The sequence below is a fragment of the Episyrphus balteatus genome, chromosome 1 (assembly GCF_945859705.1).
Source record: "Episyrphus balteatus chromosome 1, idEpiBalt1.1, whole genome shotgun sequence".
NCBI lineage: Eukaryota > Metazoa > Arthropoda > Insecta > Diptera > Syrphidae > Episyrphus > Episyrphus balteatus.
In genome coordinates this window covers 2,266,512-2,293,297 of record NC_079134.1, presented here as the reverse complement: position 1 = coordinate 2,293,297, position 26,786 = coordinate 2,266,512, and the positions used below count along the sequence as shown (strand labels likewise).

Genomic DNA, 26,786 nt, shown 5'->3' with positions numbered 1-26,786 from the left:
TTCCTTCGTTAAAGTGTCTATTTTCTGATGGTGTAAAAAAAAATTTACATTAGTATACTATAGAACATGTTCTCGTAAAATTCAAAAAATGAAAAAAGCTTGAATTCGAAAAAAAATTTTTACATTGGTTACAATTTTGGCCTATTTATTCAAATTTACACTTTAATTACTCAAAAAACGTATAATTTATCAATGTTACCTGAAATCTTACGTTTTTTGAGTAATTAAAGTGTAAATTTGAATAAATTGGCCAAAATTGTAAACAATGATAAAAAAAATTTTTCGAATTCAAGCTTTTTTCATTTTTTGAATTTTACGAGAACATGTTCTATAGTATACTAATGTAAATTTTTTTTTACACCATCAGAAAATAGACATTTTAACGAAGGAAATTCGTACCGACTTTTTGAAAAAAGCTGATATTTTGACACGTGAATTTTCGATTGAAAATTAGGGTGTTTTTTTGGTATTAAGTCAAAATAAGGTAAACAAATTAATATTTTAAATCAAATAAATTACAGTGTGTTTGGGACATAATAAAGTAAGTTTTCACCAAATTTCGTAGAAAAATTTTTGTTTTTGAAAAAGATAAAAATAAAAAACCAAAAACTCGGTTTTTTGAATTTTTCACATAAATTTTGAGGTTATGTGAAAAAATTGTTGATACAAAAGTTGTAGATCTTTTTATTACCTACAACTTTGCCATACAACTTTTTTCTATAAGATTTGTAGTTTTGCCGGAAATCGAGATATACCATTTTTTACCATTAAAAACATAACCCATCCACTTCCCGAACTTGGTTCGCCCGTAATTTATTTTTCCTTTCATTTTTATCATATTCACCTCCTTTTCCAATGGGTTTCATTCTACTATGATTTTTTTGTACTTTTTAATGTTTTTGAAGGCATCGGCACTGGTCTATATCTTACATTATGAAACTGAAATTTTTTTGTATTTTTGATTATGAATATTTTCAATACTATTGGAGCTGAAAAACTAGGTAAGATCTTTTGAAAATTATACCACAAAAATTAATATCATTCCATTTTTAGAAGCTTGCATCCAGGAACACTCACGCAATGGCAATGGAAGGATTGCTTGTAAAGCTGCTATTCCCTCGTGGTCATATGATTCTGAAAATGGGAAATGTGTGAAATTCAACTACGGAGGATGTTACGGAAATGATAATCGTTTTAAATCCAAGGATGAATGTGAAGCAACTTGTTTGAGTATTAATCCAAAGCTTATCTAAACTTGGCAAAAAGTTTGCTTTTGGGATAAAAACCAAGTACAAAAAAGTCTATACAAAAAAGTTGGGAGGAAGGGTGTTTTTTCACGGACAAGAGGGAGGGGGTGAAGGTCAAAAATATACTGAAAAAAATTGTTTGTCGAATATCATCATATTTTTTGATGCTGAATGTAATGACATAAAAATAAAGTTGCTCTAAGAGCAATTTTCATTAAATATGTTCTCTTTCCAACGGGAATTACGAATAATGTAAGTCTATAAATTTGTTTTATGTGAAAGGGTGTTTTTTTAGAAGTAAAGAGAATATGGGTATATTTGAAAAAGTGTGTAATACTAGAGTAATATTAGTGGTACCCTATTGAAATTTAGCAATTATGTTACTTTTAAGATAAGAAACAAGAATCTTAAGTGTCTATAAAAATATCATGGTTAACAGGGTGTTTTTTTGAGTGAAAGCAAAAATGATGGGTCACCCTAATAAAAATTTGGTAAATACCTGCATCGATTTTGGGATAGAAAGCAAGAATAAAGAGTTTTCATAAAAAAAATTTTGGTGAAAGGGTGTTTCTATCGAAGAAACAGTAAAATCTGTAATTGGTCCCAAAAAGCCAATGATTCGCGTAAAACGTGTAAGAACTTATTTATAAATGTTTAAATTGTCATTAAAACTATAAATAAAATGAATCATTGGCTTTTTGGGACCAATTACAGATTTTACTGTCTCTTCGAAAAAAAAACTCTTTCAAATATACCCATTACCCATATTCTCTTTACTTTAAAAAAAAACACCCTTTCACATAAAAAAAATTTATAGACTTACATTATTCGTAATTCCCATTGGAAAGAGAACATATTTAATGAATTTCGTAAGGGTAACATTTATTACCATTGATTTTATCGGACTTATCGCGGATTTTTCCCTATTTCCCAAAAAACACCCTTTAAACTAAAATATTTGTATATACTGTTCGGGTTCTTGGTTTCTGTTATAAATGAAACATTTTTACCAAATTTCATTGGTGTAACAATTTTTTCCTTGTTTTTGTGGAATTAATTCCGAATTTCATCATTTCTTAAAAAAAAACACCCTTTCACTCAAAATAATTTTGTACACTTTATAGATTCTTAATTCTTATACCAACCAAAACATTTACACCAAGTTTTAAAAATTAATAAACTTTAAGTCAGCTGTTATTATACCTTCCTCACACACAACTTAACCCATCAAAAAAACACCCTTTCACCAAAAATAATTTTAAGAACTTTGTGAATCCTTTTTCCCTGTTTTATCTAAAACCTTCATCCCGAATTTCATCAGTGTAGCATGTTTTTCCCATAGGTTTCGGTTATATTTTACCTGTTGAAGTCAAAAAACAAGCACCCTTGTTTTCAATCGGCGATAACTTCTCTTAGAGCAATCGTATTGACTAATTTTATGTCATTGGATTCAGCATCAAAAAATACCTTGAAAACATGTGTCATATGATGATATTCGACAAACAATTTTTTTCAGTATATTTTTGACCTTCACCTCCTCCCTCTTGTCCGCGAAAAATCACCCTTCCACCCAACTTTTTTGTATAGACTTTTTTTGTACTTGGTTCTTATCCCAAAAGCAAACTTTTTGCCAAGTTTCATGAGTTTAACCATTTTTTTTTTCTTTTAAATGCCTATTTTACCTGTACTATTTCATAATTTAACTTGATTGATGTAGATGTATTGCAATAAATATTTATTCTCCGTAAAGAAGTTCAAACTCATAATTGTTGGTTGCATTAATTGACATCTTATCTTACGATAAACAAAAATGAGAAACATCTGTCTCTTATTTAACAATTCGGCACACGTGCTTTGACTGAAAAAAAAATCAAGTTAAAAGATGTAAAGGCCAGGGTTGTTTTTTTGGGACAAACTAATTCTGAATAAAATATTTTTAAACAAAGTTCCACGTTTTTTAATAATTTTTGCTATAAAAGGATTAACGAAAAAATGTTTCAGTATCAGTAGAACATCTTCAACTTTGATAAGTATACAACATTTAAAAATGAATTGCAAATTAATTTTCGCTTTTGTATTCCTTTTTGTAGCTGTTGCTCTTGCAAGGGGTAAATATTATTAATTCTTAAAAAAACACCCTTTTAATGAACTGTTTCGTTTTAGATTGTAGATCAAGACCGGACAAAGGACCTTGTAATGGACGGATAACAGCTTGGGCATATAATCCACGATCAAAGTCATGTGACAAGTTCTATTATGGAGGATGTGGTGGCAATCAAAACCGATACAAATCTAAGTCCATTTGTGAACAGATTTGCAAGCGTTAAAATATGAACTTATACCAACAAAAGCATAATTATTGTTAACGAAAATAATAAATTAAATTATTAACTAAGCTTCATCCATTTTTGCTCGATTTTTTGAAATTCTTCTAGGGTATAATATGTTTTTGAAAAGGTCTTCTATTTTCGAAATTGATGAAGCTAGTATTTTTAGAATGACTGCAATATCAAAATATCGTAGTTAACCCGAAATTCAAATGTTGGGAAGTCACACAAAATAAAATAATACAAAAATAACAACAACTTAAGAGACAAAAATTATAAATTTATTATGCGGAAGGCTTACAAGCTTCTTCACATTTTTTTCGAGTTGCAAATTTATTTGCATTGCCTCCATAACGATAAAATATAAACTGTTCACACTCGTTTGTTTCTGAGTTATAAAAGAATTGTGGTAGTTTTAAAGCTCTACCTGGTCCTGGATCCTTCGGTAAAAAACATTTTGCATCTGTTAAACAAAAAGATACATTTTTTATGCACTAAATTGTTAATTAAAATATATTAAATACTACAAACCTTTTGCTTCACATGGATTTATTTGAAACCCAAATAAAAATATGCAGAGAAAAATTATGAAAACACGCATGTTAGCTGCCGGGCCGAAAAAATTAGTCTAACTCTGAATAGAAAATACTTAGAAATGAAATGTATTAAACTCAACACTCACTTTTTATAGTTGCGCCAGTTCTAGATCAATACCTAATAAAATTATTTAATTTTGGCGTCAAAATGTAAACATTGTAAAGCTTAATTCTGGAAATAGATTGTTTAGGAAATTCTGGTAAATAAATATTTAAGCTCGTGTGCAGTTAATGTTCAACTTAAATATTTTGGTTTCATATCACCAAATTTCCAGACTTACAACTTAACAACAGGGTATTCATACAACGAGATAAGCGATTATGTTTATTTTTTGGCAATTGACTTAAGATTAAATCATTGTTGATAAAGTAGGTATCAACTGATTGGAGTGGTTGGCAATACTTGTTACCAGGGCCGTCTTTAACTATCCTGGGGCCCTTGGGCACACAAGAATTTGGGGCCCTTTTGGTAAGTAAAATAAGTACAATGGTTGGCTTAAAGGCAATGGTTATGGTTAAAAAGGGGTGCCAATATATCGTTTCATATAAAGTAAAGGGGGTGCCAATAATACGTGCATCGAGACATCAATCGTTGCCACTACCAATAATTGTACCCTGTATCCGTTATAAGTTTCAGTATTCAGTTTGAAGAATTGGAAAAAAGAGCTCAAACGGATTGATAGATTTGTTAAAAACTCGGTACAGACGATTTCTACGTAATTTTCAAGAGCCGTTTTTTTATTTTTTGCCTTTTTATTTTAATGTCTCTTTTTCAACGGATATCTACAATATAAAGTTTTCGAGATATTGCAATTTCCTCAAAAACGGATAACGATTTTGCTTTGAAAAAAAATATGTTTTGCTGCAAATAAGGCCGCACTTTTGAAAGAAGAAAAATATTTTTTGGACCGTTATTAACGGTACCTACTTGCCATAGAACCGATTTCTTAATGAAAACGACACAACCGTTTTAATGAAAATTTTTACATAAAAAGGTTTATACTGACATTAAAACTAAGAAAACTTAAAAAAAAAATTATTTTGGATATTTTTTTTTTGTTTGCCGGGGATGACAGCAACATGTCGCGACAGTGCCAGCACACAAAAAAAAAGTTGTATGTACTAGGAACCAGACCTATCTTTCTATATGTGTTTGGACCCGCTGAATCCGAATTTCAAGTCCGTTTTTCCCGATCATCCTCCAGTTTTGAGAAAAATGCAACAATGACCCCAAAAAAGGTAAAAAATTCCTTTTTTTGAGTTTTTTGCATTTTACCCAAAACTGGAGGGTGACAGGGCCAAACAGACTTGAAATTCCAATTCAGCGGGTCCTAAAACATATAGAAAGATAGGTCTGGTTCCTGGTACATGACATTTTTTTTTGTGTGCCGGTGTTATTTTTGGATTTAAAAAATAAATTTTTTTTTTTTTTGAAAAACAATTTTTTTAAAAGTTATTTAATGAATTTTATGTTTCAATCTTTAAATACGAGAGCAATTCGCAATTCAAATTAAAACCATTGTACCATGGCGTTTTCCATTGAACCAAAACATTGAAGTACCGTCGACGAGCCGGCAATAGTTTTTTCTCAAACGTTTTCAAACGGAAAATTTATTGATGTTTTTTGCCGACGAATTGATTCTTTTTCGTCTTTTAATACGAATTACTCATATTACACACGCACTACAAATTTGACAGTTTTGCAAACTTCAAACGAAATTAGTATTTAAGGAAAAAGATAATGGAAGAGAATTCGTTGTTTTTATTAATAAATAATAAATAATCTTACCTACAGTGGAAAAAAAGGTACCTATTTTTCTTGTTTTTTGAAAATATTATTGTCTTATTTTTTTTTTGAAAATTGAATTTGGGTTTGGTGGTTTGGATTTAAAATTTTGTCCGCATACAACGCCACATAGTTTGTTTTCTTTGTGAAAACATATATTTTCCGTATAGGTGTAGAAAAAAATTTATTTGATTGTTTGGTTGCCATATAAAAACTAAAATTTTTTGGTAGATATTCTGACCGACAAAAATGTTTTGAGAATATAATATTCGTTCCTTCGGGGCCCCCCTGTGCCCTTATGGTAAAGACGGCATTGCTTGTTACATGTTTCTTAACTGAAATCTGAAATCAGATGACGCCTGGTCTAATGTCGTTTATGTGCACCGTGCTAGTCACTCGTTTTTGCAGTATTTTAGCCGCTATCGAAGGTTGTAGTGCAGTGACAGGCTTCTCAGTGCTGTCTTGTAGATGGTGTAACATACTGAAAAGCTAAGTATTCCAGCAGTTTGGCTAAGAATTAAGTTCCATCTGGGAATGTCAGTTTAATGCTCATATAATGTTAATTTTTATAATTTGTTGATATTTGCCCTGTAATTATGCGAATAAGGTAACTACCCTGACAACTTTTTGGAGCTTTTTAGCAATGTGTAAATGTAATTAGCTTGTAATACAGAATTTTTTTGAAGTGAAAACTTCTTTAGTATCGTAGTGATTTGAAATAAGATGAAACGAAAAAGCGACAGGAAAAATCAATTGATTATAACTTTTTTGTTTTAACAGATAGGTCAATGAAATTTATACGGTAGATGGGTAATTAAATAAACTACAATTGTCCAAAATTTTAATTAATTTCATATTCAAAATCCTAAGATAACGGTAAAAAGATGTTTTTTTTTCAAATAGTTGATTGATGATAATTGATTTTTTTGCTTTTTCGGTGAAAAGTGATTGGGTTAAAAAAATATTTTTAGCTGAAACAAAAAGCTTTCAAATGATGTAAAATTTATTATAGGTTGTTATATAAAAAATGTGGATTTAAAGGTGATGGAATAAAAAAAAGTTAGATTTTTTCGATTTTTTTTTTGCCAGAAAAATGATATTTTAAGGTTTCACTTCTACCAAGTGTAAATTGCACACATGATTTTTTTTTAATTTCAAACTTAATGATCTTCACAATAAACCAGGGGGTTTGTCTCCCCCCAGTGAATCCAAAAAGAGAAGCACTTGATGTGAAGTAGGTAGGTACATGGGAGAAATTTAAACACCTCAACATCGAGATCCATAATATATTAAAAGCTTCGAATATAAGAAAAAGAAGATTTAGTTTTAATGTATCAATTTATTTTCTTCGTGCTTAGTGAAAAATCATATTATGTAGTTTTTAAAACTTAGTCCATTCTTTTTTATTAATTCATCGAACACTTTTAAAAAATTTACAACTTAATCTAAGGTTTCCTGCAAGTAGCTTCACAAGCTTCTTTAGTTTTGAATTGGTTATCGTTTCCATCACAACCGCCATAGATGAATTTTACGCACTTGTCTTCGGCAGCATTGTATGACCACATACGGAAGAGACCTCTACATTCGGTATCATCATCACCATTTGATGAGTGGCGTTGTAAACAAGCCGCTGTTTCCATTAAAAAAAAAAATAAATAAATAAAAATACATATTAACAAAAAATTTTCAAACGCATTTACCTGGTTTTTCTGCAGCAATTAAGGCAAACAGGCTGAGAACAGCAATCATCAATCCAAAAATTATTTTCATTTTGAAGTCAGATTTTCTTTAGCTACTTTTGCTTTGTAAGAAGATTGTCAAACTATTAATTCAAATTTAATTTTGACCGAAACTTATATAGAAAAAGAATTCAGATAGCATTTGAAAAGTTTAGCGCAAAGGCGTCGCAAAAAAACACGCATGGGGGCAGTTAAAAGTCTTTTATTCTGTGAGATTTTTTTGGTTTTAAGTAGTTAATCATTTTTTGAGAATAGTTCTTAAATCAAAATGAACTTTAATTTTATAACTTCTTTAAAAAAATGTATTTGGGAAGGAACGATCGAATTCGAAATCCATTTAAAAATTGTTCAACATTTGTAAGCAAATTTTCTTATGTATCTTTAGAAATCTTGAAATTTACAATTTTTATAATTAGGGCTGAGATAAAATACATATAAAATTTGAAAGATTAAAAATTTAATTCCAGAAGATCTTAGCAAAAAGTTACATCATTGATCGTTTTTCTCTTTGATTTTTTAATAATATGTTAGAAATCTTCGATTTGGTTTTAAAAAAAGATAAAGATTTAGAAAACAAAAGAAAGATTTAATAAAAAAAAAAACACTCTATACTTTTATAGCTTTGCCAAAGTCATTAAAGATTAAAAGGTTTTAATAGTTTTTCACAGCTCTTTAGTATTGCATTTTTTTTTTTTTTTTTATACTTACAAGTGGGATTGTGGAACCCCTCACTGCCTTTCACGACTCCGTTTATGGCTCAAGCTGATAAGAGTTATTTGACCTTAAACTTGTTTCGAATATATTTGAAATGTTAATTGACTAGATAGTAGAGTAACTAAAGGAAATTATTAGGGAACCCGGCCGAACAGCTCTGATTTTGACGATTTTTTTTTTTCAAACGTAAGTAAATAAAAATACTTTAAAGTCTATAGATTAAAAATTGCCGGTGTTGCCGTATTGTTTTTTAAAATTAAAATTAATTTTTTTTAACAAAACCATTTTTTTTTGCTTAAATTTCATAAAACAAATGATAGCAAAAGATTCTCTAGGTAATTTAAGGAAAATATATAAAAGGCAGTTAAGGACAATCTTCCATCGTTTAAGCGATAAATGCAATTTTCTAACATTTTAACCTCAAACACAAAAAAAAATATTTTGAAAACAACGGCAACACCTAAAATACATTTTTAAAAAGCCAGAAGCTCATTCTTATCTCTTAAATTTAACTCCACTAAATTTAATCAAGACTTTTTGAAAAAATGGTCCTCAAACTCAGAATTAAAAAAAAATGTTATTAGAAAAATTTAAAATGACTTTTTTCCAAACTTTTTCTAATAAAATATACCTAAGTTTATTTAAAAAAAATTTTTGGCCATATATATTATCAGTTGAATTTCGAAGCAAAAAAGGTAAAATATATCACACTTTTGAAAAAAAAAAATGAAAAATTACTTCAAATTCAATGGTTTTTACTTGCTCTATAGGGCAAGTATTGGTTTCGTGTCGAAAAAAAAAATTGAGGTTTTAATCAAAACCAACATTACGATGATGGAGAATTCCAAAAAAGTGGGTCTCGCAATTCCGTCCGTGCGTCTGTACGTCTGTGCGTCTGTGCGGTTGTGCGTCCATCTGTACACATTTCCACAGCCTAAACGGGTGGATGGATTTTCTTCAAATTTGGTACAGATGATTTTTATGGAATTCTGAAAGTTGGTTTTTTTTTGTTTTTTTATATCTCGTTTAGAACGTATACCTCCCATACAAAAAAATACGATATTACGAATTTCTCGAAAACGGCTCTAACGATTTTGATTAAACTTTGTATACGTAATATTTAAAGCAGTGGCAATAAAACTGCATTTTTATTTTTTCTCAAAAAAGTCAAATAACAAAAAATTTTTTTTTTCATTTAACATAATTTTGCCCTAAATGTCGGCTCTTCCCCAATATCAATTTTTTTTTTAAATATAGATCCAGCTTTTAAAATCTACAAGTAGACTAACATAAAAGTGCTTTGAGCTGCAAGAGCAAGTACGTGCGACCCCAGTCGTGCATTTTATTTTTTTATTAAAACTGAATGTTTGCATTGAAATAATTAATTTTCTCAAAGACTGTGGTAAATAGGAACTTTAAATTTTTGCTATTTAACTTTCAACAGTAAGGGTTATTAAATGAATAAAAAATAATTTATGTTTAGATGTTGAACTTAAAAAAAAAAATAAGTTATATTTTTTTCAAAACTTTTATTAAAAAAAGTTCTTCGAAAATGAAATTATTTTTAATTTTTTTCATAAACCGTAATACATATTGACATTTCCTTTTATAATTTGAAATCATAATAAATGCGGCCAAAAAAATTTGAAAATAAATGCATTTTATATTACGACCAAGTTTAAAAAACGACATGTTAAAATTTTTTCAATAATTTTTTTTTTTTTTCAAAAATCTGAGTTCAATTACCATTCTTTCAAAAGCCGTTAATTCAATTAACTTAATTTTAATTTTACATATATGACTAAGCTTCTATCTTTTAAAAAATGTATATTTGAATATTGTAGGTGTTGCCGTTGTGTTCAAATATTTTTTTTGTGTTTGAAGTCAATTAATAAGAAAATTGCATCTATCGCTAGACAATCTTTTGGCATCAATTAATTTATGAAATTTAAGAAAAATTTTTGAAAAAAATTTGTTTTTGTTCACAAAAATCTTCAATTAAATTTAAAAAATCAAAACGGCAACACCGGCAATTTTTAATCTATAGACTTTAACGTATTTTTAATTACCGACGTTTGAAAAAAAAGATCATCAAAATCTAAGCTGTTCGGCCGGGTTCCCTAATATTGCCAATTTTTGAGCTTTAGTTACTCCACTAAGAAGAGAAAAAAAAACAGCAAATTATTTTAACTTTGAGCTTCAAAACAAAAACAATTAAAAAAAACTTATTTTACAGCTTTTTTACAAAAACTCATGGTTGTGGGTGTCGATAGAGAAGGTAACCCCTTGTTCAAAATGTTAAAATGTAGATAAGAAGTCAATTTTGATTTATTATTTTAGTAAGAGAAACAAGAAATAGTTGGATTAAAGAGCTACACAAATTAGCGGTTTTTTGTTTGATTTGATGTCAGAGGTTAATAAAGTTTGAAAGTAATGTACATATGTATTATAATTTTTTTAGGGTTATTTGTTTACAAATTTTTCATTTTGACGTTTTGTACGTGTCGATTATGTTAACTGTTTTATTACAGCACTTAAATGTCATTTTTCGCTTGAAACGCTTCACCTGTTAGCAAATGCAACATTTTTTCTCCCAATGATCTCAAATATGACCAATTTTTTGAGACTCAGAAAAGTTAGGTGGTAGAAGAAAAATATATATCCAAAAAAATATAACCCATTAAACATACCTAGATTTTTTCGTTTGTCCTCCAGACTAGACTTTTCAAGTCTTAAAATGCGAACACGAGTGAATGAACCTATTAAGAGTTCGCGTCTGCGAAAAATGATAAGGTTTCATAATGAACTTAATGACAAGATGTTAAAATTTGTAACAAATTGATCCCACATTGGGCGCCATCATAAATTTCATATCTGTACACAGAAGTAAAATTACTTCCTATCTCTGAATATTTAATTAATCTTACATAAAAAAGTAGCAACAAACATTTGTTATTGTCACCCATTACCTAAATTTGTATATTGAAATTCCTTGTTAACTTATCAATTTTTGTCATCATTTTTATGAATCTACGCCTTGCATATTGATGATGATGATCCCTGCTCGATGAGGGTTATCAACTGATAAAGTGCTTTTGTGTACTCTTGCAACTTGGATGCTTATAGAAGTGTCCCGTTTTTAATCAAATTGAACATACTCAAGTGAAACGTTGGCTATAATATTCTCTCAAGTACAATATGAAACTTATATTTTTATTAATTTTGACTATAGTCATTTTTTCTGTTTTGATTGAAGCTAAGAAAAAATCTGGTTCTGGTGAGATATTGATTAAAAAAATGTTTGAATTATCATTTATTTTCTATAATTATGTTTTGTGTTGTGTGTTTTTTATTATAGCTTCAGCATGTGTTGAACTCCATGCCCATGGTGGTAAAAAAGCTTGCAGAGGTCATAGCCGAAAAAATCATGAAAAGACAGAATCTAAAAAAACACGTCATCCATCTTCCCGTAAGAAGACTACGAAGCAGCGTAAATCCAACAAAAATAAAATAAAAAATCAATTGAAAAATGAAGTGAAAGTTGAATCGAATGTTGAAGTTAATAGTGAAGTGAATACATAACGTTAAATTTTATATAAATAAAATCTGACGTAATTATTATTTTTTTGTTAAATTTAATACAAATAAAATGTGATTTTTATAGTCTATGTTTTTTGTTTTTAACAGAATTTATTGACGAGAATGTAGTTCAAAATGCAAAATCACACAAAAAATGTTTTTTTATTGTTTTTAGAAAATTTGTACTCAATAATCAAACTTTGCATCTTTCGTGTGCAACCTTTGTTTTAGTAAAGTAATGGCACACGTAAGTTTGTCTTATGACTTACGTTGATATCACAAAAAAATGGCTGACTGAAATGTTTTCAATAAAAGCACAGTGAAAATTAAAATTAATTCCCCAAAAACCCTAATATTTGCAAAACACAATAAAATCAACGGTTACACGGAAAGTGCATTGAAAACGTACGTAAGAAAAGAATTTATTCAGTTAGAAAGATTGTGCTCTCCAGGTGACTATTGGTTGTCAGTTTACAACTTACGTAGATTTTTTTCAAAGTTAGACACTTACCAGGGGCGTATATGTCATTGGGACAGCTGGGGTGGTGCCCGGGGGCCCAAGACCGTTGCCATAGACCCACGGGAGATTCTATAGGCAAGCAACCTAATAAATATTTTTATCCATCTCAAGAAAATGAACCACCAAAAACAGAAGAGATATCAATCATGAGTCACATACTGCATTTTTAGCTAGCAGCACAATTGCCGAGGGGCCCCTGCCATTACTTGAAATGTATTGAGCTCCAAGCAAAAATAAAATCGTTTTTTTTTTTTAAATTCCATTTAGGTACAAAATTTCATTATTTCAACTAAAAACCGACTATTAGGTCCATGCAATATTTCGGTGGCTTTTATTTCAGGGACCAAAGGTTGATAGCAAACAAATACTATTTCAAAATTGTTTTGCAAAGAATGTTATGCCGTTTTGTGTGAAAATGTTCAACTTATTTTGTGGACAAATTTTACATACTTGGTTTTCTTAGAAATACGTACTGAATGAAGAAGCAATAACTTTTAAAGCAAAAATAACAAAAACTCTGTACAGTTTCATAAAAAGAGCTTGAGTTTTTGAGAAAATTGAAAAATAGAAAAACTACTTTATTTATCAGGGTTTTTTTTATCACTAATGAGCGTTCTGGTACCACATTGGTACCAAGAAATTTTATATTTAAGATCCAATTTTAAATGGAAATTTAACCCATTCATGAGCAGAAGTAGATTAAGCACAGTAATTTTTAATTTTTGATAATAGAATAGTAAAGCAAAATAGCCAAGAAGTAAAAATCTGATAAAGAAAGTAGTTTTCCTATTTTTTAATTTTCTCAAAAACTAGAAGGCTTAACAACATATGGTTTTCAGCATTTGATAAAAAATTCATTGACGTGGTTTTCACTATCGATTTATCCCGTATTGAAATCCATAGTCTTGACAAAAAAAAGTATTCAATGTGTTTTTTTATACTTATTTTTCACAAATGTTGACTTTGAAATCGATTATTTCGAAAACGACTGATTATAATAACTTGATTTAAAAACACAAATTAAGAGTACAAAGCTTTTGAAAAAGGTAGGTACTGTAAATGTTGCCGTTGTTTTAAATAATTTTTTTAGTGGTTTCTTAGAAAATTGCCCTTCCCTCCTAAAAGAGGGGGCATAGACCCTCCCTCCCATACCGTTTTTTAGGGATTTTGGTAAAAACGGATTATTATTGCTGAGGCCTTCAGGAACAAAGCCTCATTTTTAGTTTTTGTCGTCACTGTGAGGTATAGTTTTTATTGTTCGATAAGGAATCAATTTTGGCAGTTTTTTGCATGAGTTTATTTTGTATATTAAAATTCACAGCCTAAACAAAAATAGTATTCAATGAGCTTGCATATTTTTAACTTTGAAATCGGTTATTTCAAAAACAATTGGTGCGACAAAAAATTTTAATTAAAAATTAAAAATAAACTATTTAAGATACAAAAATCTCCTGAAGCTTATTTGAAAGATAATAATCTAAAGCCTAATCCAAATGAAGGATTTTTAAAAATTCCGTCATTTTATAGGGTAAACAGGGGTAAAACGGAAAGATGAAATTTGGGCTAAAATCTAAACACGTGGTCGTAGAGAGTTGATTCTTTTTGTTATAGATAGAGGAGACTGATTTAAGGATAACCGCATTTAAGAAAAAATTCTAAAAAATTCTGGAACTCCGCTATAACGTTTTGTTTGAACGTTGATCAGGTGTTGTGGGTATGACAAAATGTTGATTATGGGTAGGGGAAATTTTTTTTGACAATTCTAAAGGTGCCAGGTGGGTATTTTTGGGCAGTTTTTGATTATTAGCTTTTTTTTGGAGCGTTCAAAAAATCTCAAATTATGTGGGATATGTAGGGCTGATAAATGCGCATACATGTGCAAAAAAATGGAATCGTTAAAAGAGTTTTGACTGAATACGGAGAAAAATAAGTTTTTAAAAAACAGGTTTGTTGGCCTGTTTTTTAACCGATTTTCATCGTTTTTTATTTTTACCTTTTTTTCTTTAATAGATAGAGGAATATTATATATGAAGTAATGATAGACCATGACTACGACTATATGTGTGCGAAATTTCACAATTTTGAGATAACGGTAAAATAAAATTTTAGAATTCAACAGGTTATAACTTTTTACCAAGAGTAGATAGAAATTTGATAAAACATTTATGAGCATCCTGATACAATTACCTTTCAATTGGTATATCACACATAACGCTAGACTAACTACAAGCCACACAATGTTAAATCAAGAAACTTGCGAAAAAATAATCATACCACAAGTGGAGATCTGTTGCGCTATGAACAGCCACCAGTGTGGGAAGTACCGTAATCCCAGTCTGGAAATTCCACATGGTTGACTTTAAAAAATTCTAACTTCTCTTGTAGGCATCTTTGAAATGAGATTGATACGTCATTTGAAAGGTGAAACAATAAGCTTTCACATGGTATAAAATTTTTTATATGTAGGTTGTTAGGGAAAAAATTCATTTAATAGCATGAGAACATAAAAATAAATGTTTTTTTGCTTTTTTTGATGAAATTTCATCAATTCTAGCTCTTTTTGTAGATGTCTCATAGACTTGATCTATATATATATTTTTAGCTAAGGCAATAAGCTTTCAGATGGTGTAAAAATTTGTATAGATTGTTAAAAAAAATGGATTTAATAGCGTGAGAAGATAAATTTACATGTTTTCTTTGCTTTTTTTTGATGAAAATGATTGTTTTAAATAAATTATTTTAATACTTTTTGCTCATTGTAAAAATTAAAAAAATGGTTTTATTATTTAGAAGAAATATTTGGCTTTTTAATGGCATAATTTTTTTTGTGAACTTTTAAAATAAAAAAAATTAATATAATGAGAAAAGAAAAAGGGTATTTTTTTAAAGCTTTTTCTTGTAAATTATGATTGTTTGAAATAAATAAACCCTTCAAATGGCTCATTTTAAAAGCACACAACCTGTTTTCTTACGACGTTGTCACGTAAAATCATCGTCCGTAAACCGACTTTACAGACAACCTCTTTTTTTTCTAAGCCAATTTTGAACGTATTTTCATAAAAAATACCTCGTTTGATTTTTAAATAAATATAATAATTTTAGTATATATTTTTAAAATAGCTTGTTGATTTGAAAACATATACACACTTTAATTGATGTCGAAGTTGGGTAAATGACGAAAAAAATGTAATTTTTGAACTTTGTTAGATTTTAAATTCTAGGTGGTTTAATGAAATCACATGTTTTATAGTTACATTGTTAAAAAGGTCTAAATGTCTTCTATCTAAAAAAAAATTTGACGAAACTAGATTTTTTCAATGGGTGAAATTAGTGCAACTAGCTCTACAAAACGTGATAGGTCTCCACCCGCATATAATTTAAAACAATGTTTTTAATCAAATATCTGGAAACCCTCAAAAGTAATTTGTAAGACGTTTGGCATACTTATATAGAGCTCAACAGCTTTCATTTGATATAAGTCTTATCGGTGTACGCACTGGGAATAAATTTTCTGATTTTCTTTTACATTTCTTGCCATACCTTTAATAAATATTTACAAAAGTTATAAGATTACTCATTTTAAGGACTTTAAGTTTTATAACAATTTCTTATTGTTCCGCACCACGCTGACTGTGATAGTTGGTATTTTTTTTAAAGGTATAAAATTTTTTCACCTGTCGACCTGTCAAATTATCATAAATGATAAATGATGAGTTATTTGGGTTAATTAGAATCTACATGAAAACACTTGTGTACTGATAACAGATGTTTTAAGTTGATTGTTTTCTTTTATCACACATGTGAGATGTGACGTGGGACAAAAGAGAATCATGCAAACAACTTTAGATGAATAAATTTTATGCTGTTTTTTTATTTAATTATTTCACTCTTCATAAATTGAGTTGTAAAAAGATTAGTATTAATACAAATATTTGAATGATGGAGAAATGATGGCGAAAACAACAATCGCGTATTTAAGGTACGGTAGAAACTTGATAAACCCACGGACTTTTTGAGATTGCGATAGTTTTGATCCCTTGATGGATGAAGAAGAAGGAAAAATGTTTTTAAAAATGTTGATACAAAATTTGAACCAAATTTTTTTTACACAAAATCAGTGTATATGAAATATTTAGATACACATAACTTCCCAAGCTTATCGAACTAAAGAACATATGAATCAACATTTACCTAACCATTTATCAAAAAAATCAAAAAAAAAAAAAAAACAAACAGCACAGTGTTGCAAACTCTAAGGAAGAAATGAAATTATATAAATACATGATGAAACCTTGAATTTCATATCTAATTCAATTCTCGCCAAAAAAAACATTAGAAATCGAAAGCTATAAACTTAAATAATAATGAAATTATTCGCATTCGGATTACTTTTAGCACTTTTTAGCACTTTTGCTCTAATAAGTGCTCAAAATGATGTGCCAAGTGAGTATTTTTTGCTGATTTTTTTTCTTCTCAGTTTTTTTTCAAAAAGGAGGTAACAAAATCAGGTGTTTTGCAATGATGAGATCTTGGTCATATAATCCAAAAACTAATACATGTGAAGCAACTCGTTACGGGGGATGTTTTGGAAATGAAAATACATCAAACCGATTTTTCTCACTTGAAGATTGTGAAAATCAGTGTATCTCATATTATTATTCTTCATCAACTATGGATCCAATTGCAAGCAACGAATTGGAACCCTTCGAATAAATTTATTTAAGCTATTGTTGGCTAACAAACAGTTGTTGATTTTAAAATAAAAGCACATAATCACAAATAGAAAAAGAGTATTTTGAATATTAAAGATTGAGGTAGTAAAACACCGTTTTCAAAGTAAAGCAAATGTGTAAAAAAATAGAATTTTTGAAATTCTTCAGTTTATTAATTTTATTTTTTCCAGAAAAGATAAATTGGAAATTTATGAAGCCAGGAATGTGAGAGTCAAAAATATAAAAACTAACAACGACTAAGAGACAAAAATAGTAAATTTATTATTCGGAAGGCTTACAATCTTCTTCACATTTACTTTTACTCTTAAAATTATTGTCATTGCCTCCACGACCACCATATATAAATTCTTCACATTCGTTTGTTACTGCGTTATAATAGTACCGTGTATGATGAAAACGACCTGCACTTAGCTTTGGTAATAAACATTTTGGATCTGTAAAAAAAAAAGATATTATTTGATTCCTACAACAGATTGTTATTTACAAATTTTTTTCAATTTTACAAACCTGGTGTTCCGCACGTGGATTGATTTATTTGAGATCCAAATAAAAATATAAAAAGAAAAATGAGAAAAACACGCATTTTAGTTGCCGGGATGATAAAATCAATCTTACTTTGAACAGCGAATAGATAGAAATGAGATCTGTGAATCTCAACCAGTCAGTTTTTATAACTATAGAGCAGATACATATTTCAATACTACATGAATAAATAGTTAATTTTGTTTTGCGCCGAAATAAAAACATTTTTAAGCTGAAATTTAAATATTTAAGTTGCAGATAAAGGCTTATCAGCTGAGCAAACCTTCGCTTAAGAATATATATGATAAATTATCAAATTTCATTTAAGCAAACTCTTCCAACTGTTGTTTAATGAACACTTTTTAATATGATTGACATTAAACAAGTGCTAATTACTCATATAACAATATTTTATATGCAAAAGAAATACGTTGCCAAGATAGACCATAATGTTGTCATGATTTGCGAATAATTTAATTAAAATTTCACTTCACTACAATTCACAAATTGTGTACACTGTACAAAAAAGGAGCCTCTCATTATTTTTTTCTTGGAAAATCTACTTTTAACAATTTTTCTTAAAATATTTTTGATATTTATTTCAGCCATAATTTCTTTCGAAATAAGCTTAAAGACGTATGAATATGATTATTCATAAATTTTCGTTATCAGCAGCTTATCTTTTAACCATCTTATCAAAGATAAGACCAGCTACATATGCAAATTCTAGAAAGAAATAAAGTATATAAACATAAAACATTTATTTTCATTTCTAATTGTATTTTTGTCAACTTAAAGGTACCATCAGAAAACGAAAGTTATAAGCTTTAACAATGAAACTTTTCGTATTTGGATTTATCTTAGCTATTTTCTGCTCATTTGCTTTCTTAAGTGCTGAAGCTAAATCAGGTTAGTTTTTTTTTTCTGTACAAACATTATTTTTTTTGCATTTTTTATTATTTAGGTATTTTAAATTTTCTGTTTTTTTTTTTTTTTTTTTTTTAATTTTTAGGTAGGGTCAATGTGGGTAAATGTAAACAGGGGTAAATGAAAACATGGCTCATAACAAGCTTCAGTTAAATCTATTTGATGCATACATAAGAACAAATCGCGGACGCATGTATCTTTTAACTTATACGTCAAGCTCATTGCTGTCAAGAGAGAATTCATTCGACGAGCGTATTTTCCGTGAAAGATAATTTTTTAAAGTGCCAAACAAGTCGTTAGTCTTTCAGAAAAATTAAATATTTTTGCAGATTCAATAAAGTCAGTATAATTTGCAAATATTTTTTTGTTTTTAATTTTGATGTAGATTCTATGTGATACAAGCAAATTTTAAAATACAGGACATTTATGTCGATTTGCATGTGTTTACATTTACCCCAGAATATTTTTCATAATGGGTAAATGTAAACAACGTATTCTGGGGGTAAATATAAACATACATTTTTGGTGAAATTATTGGTTTTAATAAAAATAACATATTTTAAGTCAATTACTACTGCTAAAGTGCCGCGGAGTCACATTTTAAAGTAGCCAACACCATCATTTTCAGTGGATGATGTTGCAAAATCGGCCTTTGACGTAAAAAAACAAAAAATATTACGTTCAGAGCTGCTCAGGATGCATATTGGGCGCCTATATAAAGAATCAAAGGAAGAAAACAAAAACTTTTATTGGAATTTGAAAAAGTTTTTGTCAAATACCTTCTTGAACGTTTTTCAAGTCGTTATCCATATGATAAAGAGGAAATTCTAAATTTTATACCACCGTTTACATTTACCCCGAATTTGCAAAAAAACACAAACATGGTGGGGTATTTGTAAACATGCCATATTTGACAGTAATGTAAACAATTGGGGAAATATTTGTTTATATTTATAAAGAAGAATTGCCATCATTTCATATTTGCATTTGAAGATACCATTCAAGTTGTTCCGTGAAAACATAAAAAAATCTAAAGTCGAAAGAAAAAAAAGACATGAAATTGTTTACATTTACCCACATTGACCCTATAGATATTTGTCTTCAGCCTCCTTTTCAAGTCGGAAATGGGGGAATAATGTGCATGGCAATGATTAAAGCATGGTCATATAATAAAGAAAGTAATGCATGTGAAGAATTTACTTTCGGAGGGTGCCGTGGAAATAAAAATCGATTTTATTCGATCGAAGCTTGCGAAAAGAAGTGTATTACAACTTGATCCTCAACAGCTAATCGTCCAATTGCAAGCATTGATTGAAAACATTTTATTGAATTTGTATGTCTTTTATATTTAGTTGGCTAAATGTGTTGATATAATAATGATTTTTAAAATAAAACAAAATGGAAGGAAATCCGACTTTTTTATGAGGTAATTTTTCCATATTATTCAAGTTTTTAACCCTTTCAGAACCTTTCAGAATACAAAAACTTAAATAATATGTAAAAATTACCTAAAAAAAAGTCGGATTTCTTAAGAAAAAAAAATTGTATCTCGGTTATTTATGAAATATTCCCAACAATGTTGTACCATTTTGAAAAGAGAATTGAACACACCAACTTTTAAGGCAACTTGCCGAAACATCGTAGTGCATTTTTTTTACACTACGGCTCATTGAATTAGAGTCATGTAAATTTTTTTAGTACTAATTTGGGTAAAAAAGTAATATTTTTTTTAAAACTGATGCAGCTGAGTTAAAATTTTTGAATGCATTTGATAGCAGGGTTATTCAAGGTTCCGTAACAAAAGAAAAAAATGAGAAAAATTAAGATTTGTAGTCACGGCACATGAAAAACCGTCACAGGGTGACCATTTTTTCGAATTTTTTTCAAATGCCCATAACTCCCAAAATATATGGCTGGGATTTTTTTTATTATTTTTCTGATAACTGTAACCACCTACCCTATCTACCGTTTTCGTTTCGGCGTTAACTTTTGGGACACCCTGTATATACCGATTTTTAACAGTATTCTTGATTTTTTGGAGTTTCATTCTATACTTCTTAAGGGATACAAAGTAAAGTAGTTGGGCGAAAACAATATATTTAAATTGATATTGTGTTTTCAAAAAAAAAAATACAAAATTTTTCCGGTATTCCACATTTTTTAAAAGACATGCCGCAATATCTTGTACACATCACAAAATGATTTTTTTATGCTGATTAGACGTCTTAAAGATGGGGAAAATGTTTTTGTGTAAATTAAATGAGATTTATTTTAGCAACAGTAAAATGTAGTGTTGTGTGTTGTTACTTAAAATATTATATCTTTTTTCGAGAAATGATTGAAAAGTAAGTACCTATTTAGACCAGGGTCGATAATTTTTGAAACCAAAAAAAATCATAGTAGAATGAAACCCATTGGAAAAGGAGGGGAATATGATAAAAATGAAAGGACAAATAAATTACGGGCGAGCCGAGTTCGGGAAGTGGGTGGGTTGAGTTTTTAATGGTAAAAAATGGTATATCTCGATTTCCGGCAAAACTACAAATCTTATAGAAAAAAGTTGTATGGCAAAGTTGTAGGTAATAAAAAGATCAACAACTTTTGTATCAACAATTTTTTCACATAACCTCAAAATTTATGTGAAAAATTCAAAAAACCGAGTTTTTGGTTTTTTATTTTTATCTTTTTCAAAAACAAAAATTTTTCTACGAAATTTGGTGAAAACTTACTTTATTATGTCCCAAACACACTGTAATTTATTTGATTTAAAATATTAATTTGTTTACCTTATTTTGACTTAATACCAAAAAAACACCCTAATTTTCAATCGAAAATTCACGTGTCAAAATATCAGCTTTTTTCAAAAAGGCGGTACGAATTTCCTTCGTTAAAATGTCTATTTTCTGATGGTGTAAAAAAAAATTTACATTAGTATACTATAGAACATGTTCTCGTAAAATTCAAAAAATGAAAAAAGCTTGAATTCGAAAAAAATTTTTTACATTGGTTACAATTTTGGCCTATTTATTCAAATTTACACTTTAATTACTCAAAAAACGTATAATTTATCAATGTTACCTGAAATCTTACGTTTTTTGAGTAATTAAAGTGTAAATTTGAATAAATAGGCCAAAATTATCAAAATTGTAAACAATGATAAAAAAAATTTTTCGAATTCAAGCTTTTTTCATTTTTTGAATTTTATGAGAACATGTTCTATAGTATACTAATGTAAATTTTTTTTTACACCATCAGAAAATAGACATTTTAACGAAGGAAATTCGTACCGCCTTTTTGAAAAAAGCTGATATTTTGACACGTGAATTTTCGATTGAAAATTAGGGTGTTTTTTTGGTATTAAGTCAAAATAAGGTAAACAAATTAATATTTTAAATCAAATAAATTACAGTGTGTTTGGGACATAATAAAGTAAGTTTTCACCAAATTTCGTAGAAAAATTTTTGTTTTTGAAAAAGATAAAAATAAAAAACCAAAAACTCGGTTTTTTGAATTTTTCACATAAATTTTGAGGTTATGTGAAAAAATTGTTGATACAAAAGTTGTTGATCTTTTTATTACCTACAACTTTGCCATACAACTTTTTTCTATAAGATTTGTAGTTTTGCCGGAAATCGAGATATACCATTTTTTACCATTAAAAACATAACCCACCCACTTCCCGAACTTGGTTCGCCCGTAATTTATTTTTCCTTTCATTTTTATCATATTCACCTCCTTTTCCAATGGGTTTCATTCTACTATGATTTTTTTGTACTTTTTAATGTTTTTGAAGGCATCGGCACTGGTCTAATTGGAAATTCGAGGAACAGTATAGTAAGTAAGGAAGTAAGAGAGTAACTTGCGAGTTCATTGTAAAACAAGAAATAAACTCTTGCAGTTAAGAAAAAGGAGTACGATAACCAAGCAAATAGTGTATTATATAGGTACTATACAAATAAAATCCAAGAAACTTGATAAAAAGACATTCAACCAAAAATTTGAAAATTTCTTTTCGCCTGATATCATAGTGACTCATTTGTTGAGTATGAGTAAATTGGTATCATAAGTACTGCTCTACAACTGAATACTTAACTTTTAAACTTTGTTTGATACATTTGCGTATTGCGTTCCTGTTTATGATAGAGTGAGCCTTAACTTCTATTGGCCTTGATAGCTTTTATACTTATTTTTATACTTAATTGTATGAACGCGTGTACTTTATCTTTTCCTGAGTAAATAAACAATTTGATTTTTTATAACGTCAAATAATATTGGTTTATTTATAAAATCTCCTCATGTCTTTTATCTTGAAGCAGAAAGATGAAATTTTATTTTTTAGAAAAAGGTATATAAGTTTTAACTAAAATCTAAGTTTAGGTTGTATTAAATACGCGTTCCAGCAGTATTTTCGAGATACAATGAAATTCTTACACGTAATGATGTTTTCAGCTTTTGTTAGCTTGTTTGCCATAATCAGTGCTGAAAAGCCAAGTAATTTAAAAAAAAAGTTTCTTTTTAATTTAAATATAGCATTCGCACTTTTAATTAACCTAAACACAAATTAGTTTCACCTTTTAACAAATATATTTCACCCTTTAGCAAATATATTTCACCTTTTAGCAAATATAATTAAACTAAAAGCAAATCAATTAAACCCAAAAGCAATTATAATTAAACTAAAGCAAACTATTTAAACTTTTAGCAAATCTATTTAAACTAATCGCAAACTGATTTACCCTTTTCTAGAAAAAGCTTTTGGTATCGAGTTATGAAGAAGGGATGAGGATTTTGAAGCTGTCCGTAGCACTTAAGTCAACGAAACACCCCAAAAACCACAATAAGACCCTATAAACAAAATGTGCATTTCAGTTAATATGGAAAAATCTAACAACAAAAAAAACTCCTTCTAGGATTTGATGCAGTTTTTAAGAGGGGTTTATTTTCAGTATGAATCTCAGTTAACGTAATTTTTTGTTGGGTGGGACATCCGCTATTTAAAAAATCGCGTTACTCTCAATATCTCGAAAACGACTTGTTGCACAGAAAATTCGCTGATTTTTTCGGTTTGCAAATACAATTATCTTTCTTTCTCCCATATCTCATTTTCTAATGCGAGCTATACTTTCTGAGTTACATCGCGGTAAAACCTGTGTTTTTTAATGTTTTTTATTTCCGAAAAAGTTATGTTGGTAAAAAATTAAAAGTTATTTACTCCAACTCTTATAGCATAGCTTATAAATGAAAAAAAGTCATTTACTTTAATAAAAACATACGCACGACAAGTTCTAAGTAAGATTAACATTGACCATAACTTGGTTGCAGTTATTGAAGTAAAATTGATAAAATTAGATTGCCCTAGCAATGTTATTGACATTATTCTAATTATTCTAATGTCATCAAACTAACTAACGTTATTAAAAAAATTATAACACTATCATTTTTCATTTTAAAGGTGAAATAAATTTGTGTTTTGGCTAAATAGATTTGCTAAAAGTTTAAATAGTTTGCTTTAGTTTAATTATATTTGCTTTTAGGTTTAATTGATTTGCTTTTAGTTTAATTATATTTGCTAAAAGGTGAAATATATTTGCTAAAAGGTGAAATATATTTGTGAAAGGTGAAACTAATTTGTTTTTAGTTTAAATAAAAGTGCGAATGCTATATACACTGCCGGTCATCTGAATACGTCCACATTTTAGTTCATCTTATTTTTAGCCTGGCTTTTTATTTATTGCAATGGTACATCTTTTTTACATACGTAACGAGAGAACATCTTTATGCGCTTAGCTTAGGAGAAAAAAAATTGTCTTGGGACCTACCGTTCTTCTCACACGGTAGCTAGACAAAATCTATTCATAAAAACAAGTATATTTTTTGACTCATCTGAATAGACTCAAAAGCAAAAATGTTAATAAATGATGAGTTGCATGGGTCAGTTGGACTCAAAATTGTGTCTGTCAATAAATCTGATTGTCTATAACCTATAAGGACGAAAACGACTCGAAAAAAATCATTAGGCGCGGGAAAAATGGCGAAAATAAAAGAAGTCTTTGAATTAGGCCGAAATCAACGATGCATTGGGACAAAAATTAACACAAGTTAAAATTTAGTATGCAGTTATTCGCGCAATATCCAAGGGTATAGAAACAACATTTACAATCGAAGTTGCTTAGCCACAACATTGGCCGATAGATGTGCAATGATCTAAACAGCATGACTTCGCGCTAAAAATTAAGCTGAAAACCGGTATGAAATGCAGTTTAACGACGGCAAAACGGGTTGTCAGAAGTGGTAAACATTTGAGAAGAACAAATCTTCGCAAAAACTACCACTTTACAAACCACGAAAAGAAACTCGCCTCCAATAGTAAAAAAAAACTGTGTTAGAAATTGCAGATCGAAAGTTTTGTAGAAAAAAATAGCTTGGACTCAATAACACTCCCTTCACAGTTATGCAGACAACTTAAAATAATCCTTCTCTCTACGAAGGTCATACAAATAGATATTTAGACCTCAGGGTTAACTTAATTCATTTTTTTCCTTTGTAAAATCACCGGTTGGAAATTCGACTTTCACGACATGTTTTTTTTTTTTACTATTGGAGGCGAGTTTCTTTTCGTGGTTTGTAAAGTGGTAGTTTTTGCGAAGATTTGTTCTTCTCAAATGTTTACCACTTCTGACAACCCGTTTTGCCGTCGTTAAACTGCATTTCATACCGGTTTTCAGCTTAATTTTTAGCGCGAAGTCATGCTGTTTAGATCATTGCACATCTATCGGCCAATGTTGTGGCTAAGCAACTTCGATTGTAAATGTTGTTTCTATACCCTTGGATATTGCGCGAATAACTGCATACTAAATTTTAACTTGTGTTAATTTTTGTCCCAATGCATCGTTGATTTCGGCCTAATTCAAAGACTTCTTTTATTTTCGCCATTTTTCCCGCGCCTAATGATTTTTTTCGAGTCGTTTTCGTCCTTATAGGTTATAGACAATCAGATTTATTGACAGACACAATTTTGAGTCCAACTGACCCATGCAACTCATCATTTATTAACATTTTTGCTTTTGAGTCTATTCAGATGAGTCAAAAAATATACTTGTTTTTATGAATAGATTTTGTCTAGCTACCGTGTGAGAAGAACGGTAGGTCCCAAGACAATTTTTTTTCTCCTAAGCTAAGCGCATAAAGATGTTCTCTCGTTACGTATGTAAAAAAGATGTACCATTGCAATAAATACCAAGCCAGGCTAAAAATAAGATTAACTAAAATGTGGACGTATTCAAGTGACCGGCAGTGTATTTTCTAATTTATTTTATAGATATGTACTTTATCACACTCTGAACCTAAAAATGGTGAGATGTCCTGTTATGGTATGTTTCCATCTTTTTCTTATAATTTAGAAGAGGATAATTGCGAGAGCTTCATTTATGGAGGATGCAGGGGAAATGATAATCGATTTAATACTCTCGAAGAATGTGAAAAAATGTGTAAAAATGACAACCATATTGAATAAATTAAATTGAGTAAATCACGGAAAAAATTTTAAAGAATTCATATTTTTTTTGGTAATTAAAGTCAAACGTACAGCAACAGTCATATTATTTATTTTTCTTAATCCGTATCCGTAGAATATTCGCTCTAATCGATTAGTTTACTTGGCATAGTGAAATATTTTCTCGTAAAAATAAATTCTTATGACAATAGTGTAGCGAAAAGATAAATCCCCCACAAATTAGTATTCCCAACCTTCTAGTGTTTTCATATAGAATAATAATTACAAATAAATTACTACAGTACTCGTGCTTAATAATTCAAAGACCTAATAGAAGCAAAAATTAAAGGTAATAGAGGGTATTTCCGCGATTTTTCAAGAAGTACAATTCTCCTATAATAACCTTTTAGACACATAATATTGCTTTCAAAGCTGCAGCAAATTTAATTATCTTTCAAGTACATTAGCAAATAATAAAACGTGTGAGTCTAGATTGTGAATTTTGGTTGCAACATCATTTTTGGTATCCATGAATAAATTTACAAGGTTCATCTTGGACTGGAAAATTAAAAATAAAACAGTCTCCGCTTTAATTTTATAATAT

At 29.1% G+C, this 26,786-nt stretch overlaps 2 protein-coding genes and 2 long non-coding RNA genes across 4 annotated transcripts; 2 read left to right on the top strand and 2 right to left on the bottom strand.

Moving 5' to 3' along the window:
* Positions 1-964: 964 nt before the first annotated feature.
* LOC129906368 (boophilin-G2-like) lies at positions 965-3,574 on the top strand. Its single transcript, XM_055982111.1, has 4 exons — positions 965-1,001; positions 1,054-1,230; positions 3,338-3,355; positions 3,411-3,574. The coding sequence occupies exons 1-4, from the start codon at positions 965-967 to the stop codon at positions 3,572-3,574; spliced, it is 396 nt and encodes a 131-aa protein (XP_055838086.1).
* Positions 3,575-7,294: 3,720 nt separating this feature from the next.
* LOC129907738 (trypsin inhibitor-like) lies at positions 7,295-7,772 on the bottom strand. Its single transcript, XM_055984081.1, has 2 exons — positions 7,657-7,772; positions 7,295-7,586 (listed from the first exon to the last, which is right to left on the bottom strand). The coding sequence occupies exons 1-2, from the start codon at positions 7,724-7,726 to the stop codon at positions 7,402-7,404; spliced, it is 255 nt and encodes an 84-aa protein (XP_055840056.1). The 5' UTR covers positions 7,727-7,772; the 3' UTR covers positions 7,295-7,401.
* A 3,207-nt stretch (positions 7,773-10,979) lies between these two features.
* Positions 10,980-12,077, top strand: LOC129905888 (uncharacterized). Its single transcript, XR_008770669.1, has 2 exons — positions 10,980-11,686; positions 11,768-12,077. It is a non-coding gene; the product is annotated as an uncharacterized LOC129905888 (long non-coding RNA).
* Positions 12,078-17,478: 5,401 nt separating this feature from the next.
* LOC129907321 (uncharacterized) lies at positions 17,479-17,945 on the bottom strand. The gene is made up of 2 exons (XR_008771008.1): positions 17,749-17,945; positions 17,479-17,675 (listed from the first exon to the last, which is right to left on the bottom strand). It is a non-coding gene; the product is annotated as an uncharacterized LOC129907321 (long non-coding RNA).
* Between the last annotated feature and the right edge of the window lie 8,841 nt (positions 17,946-26,786).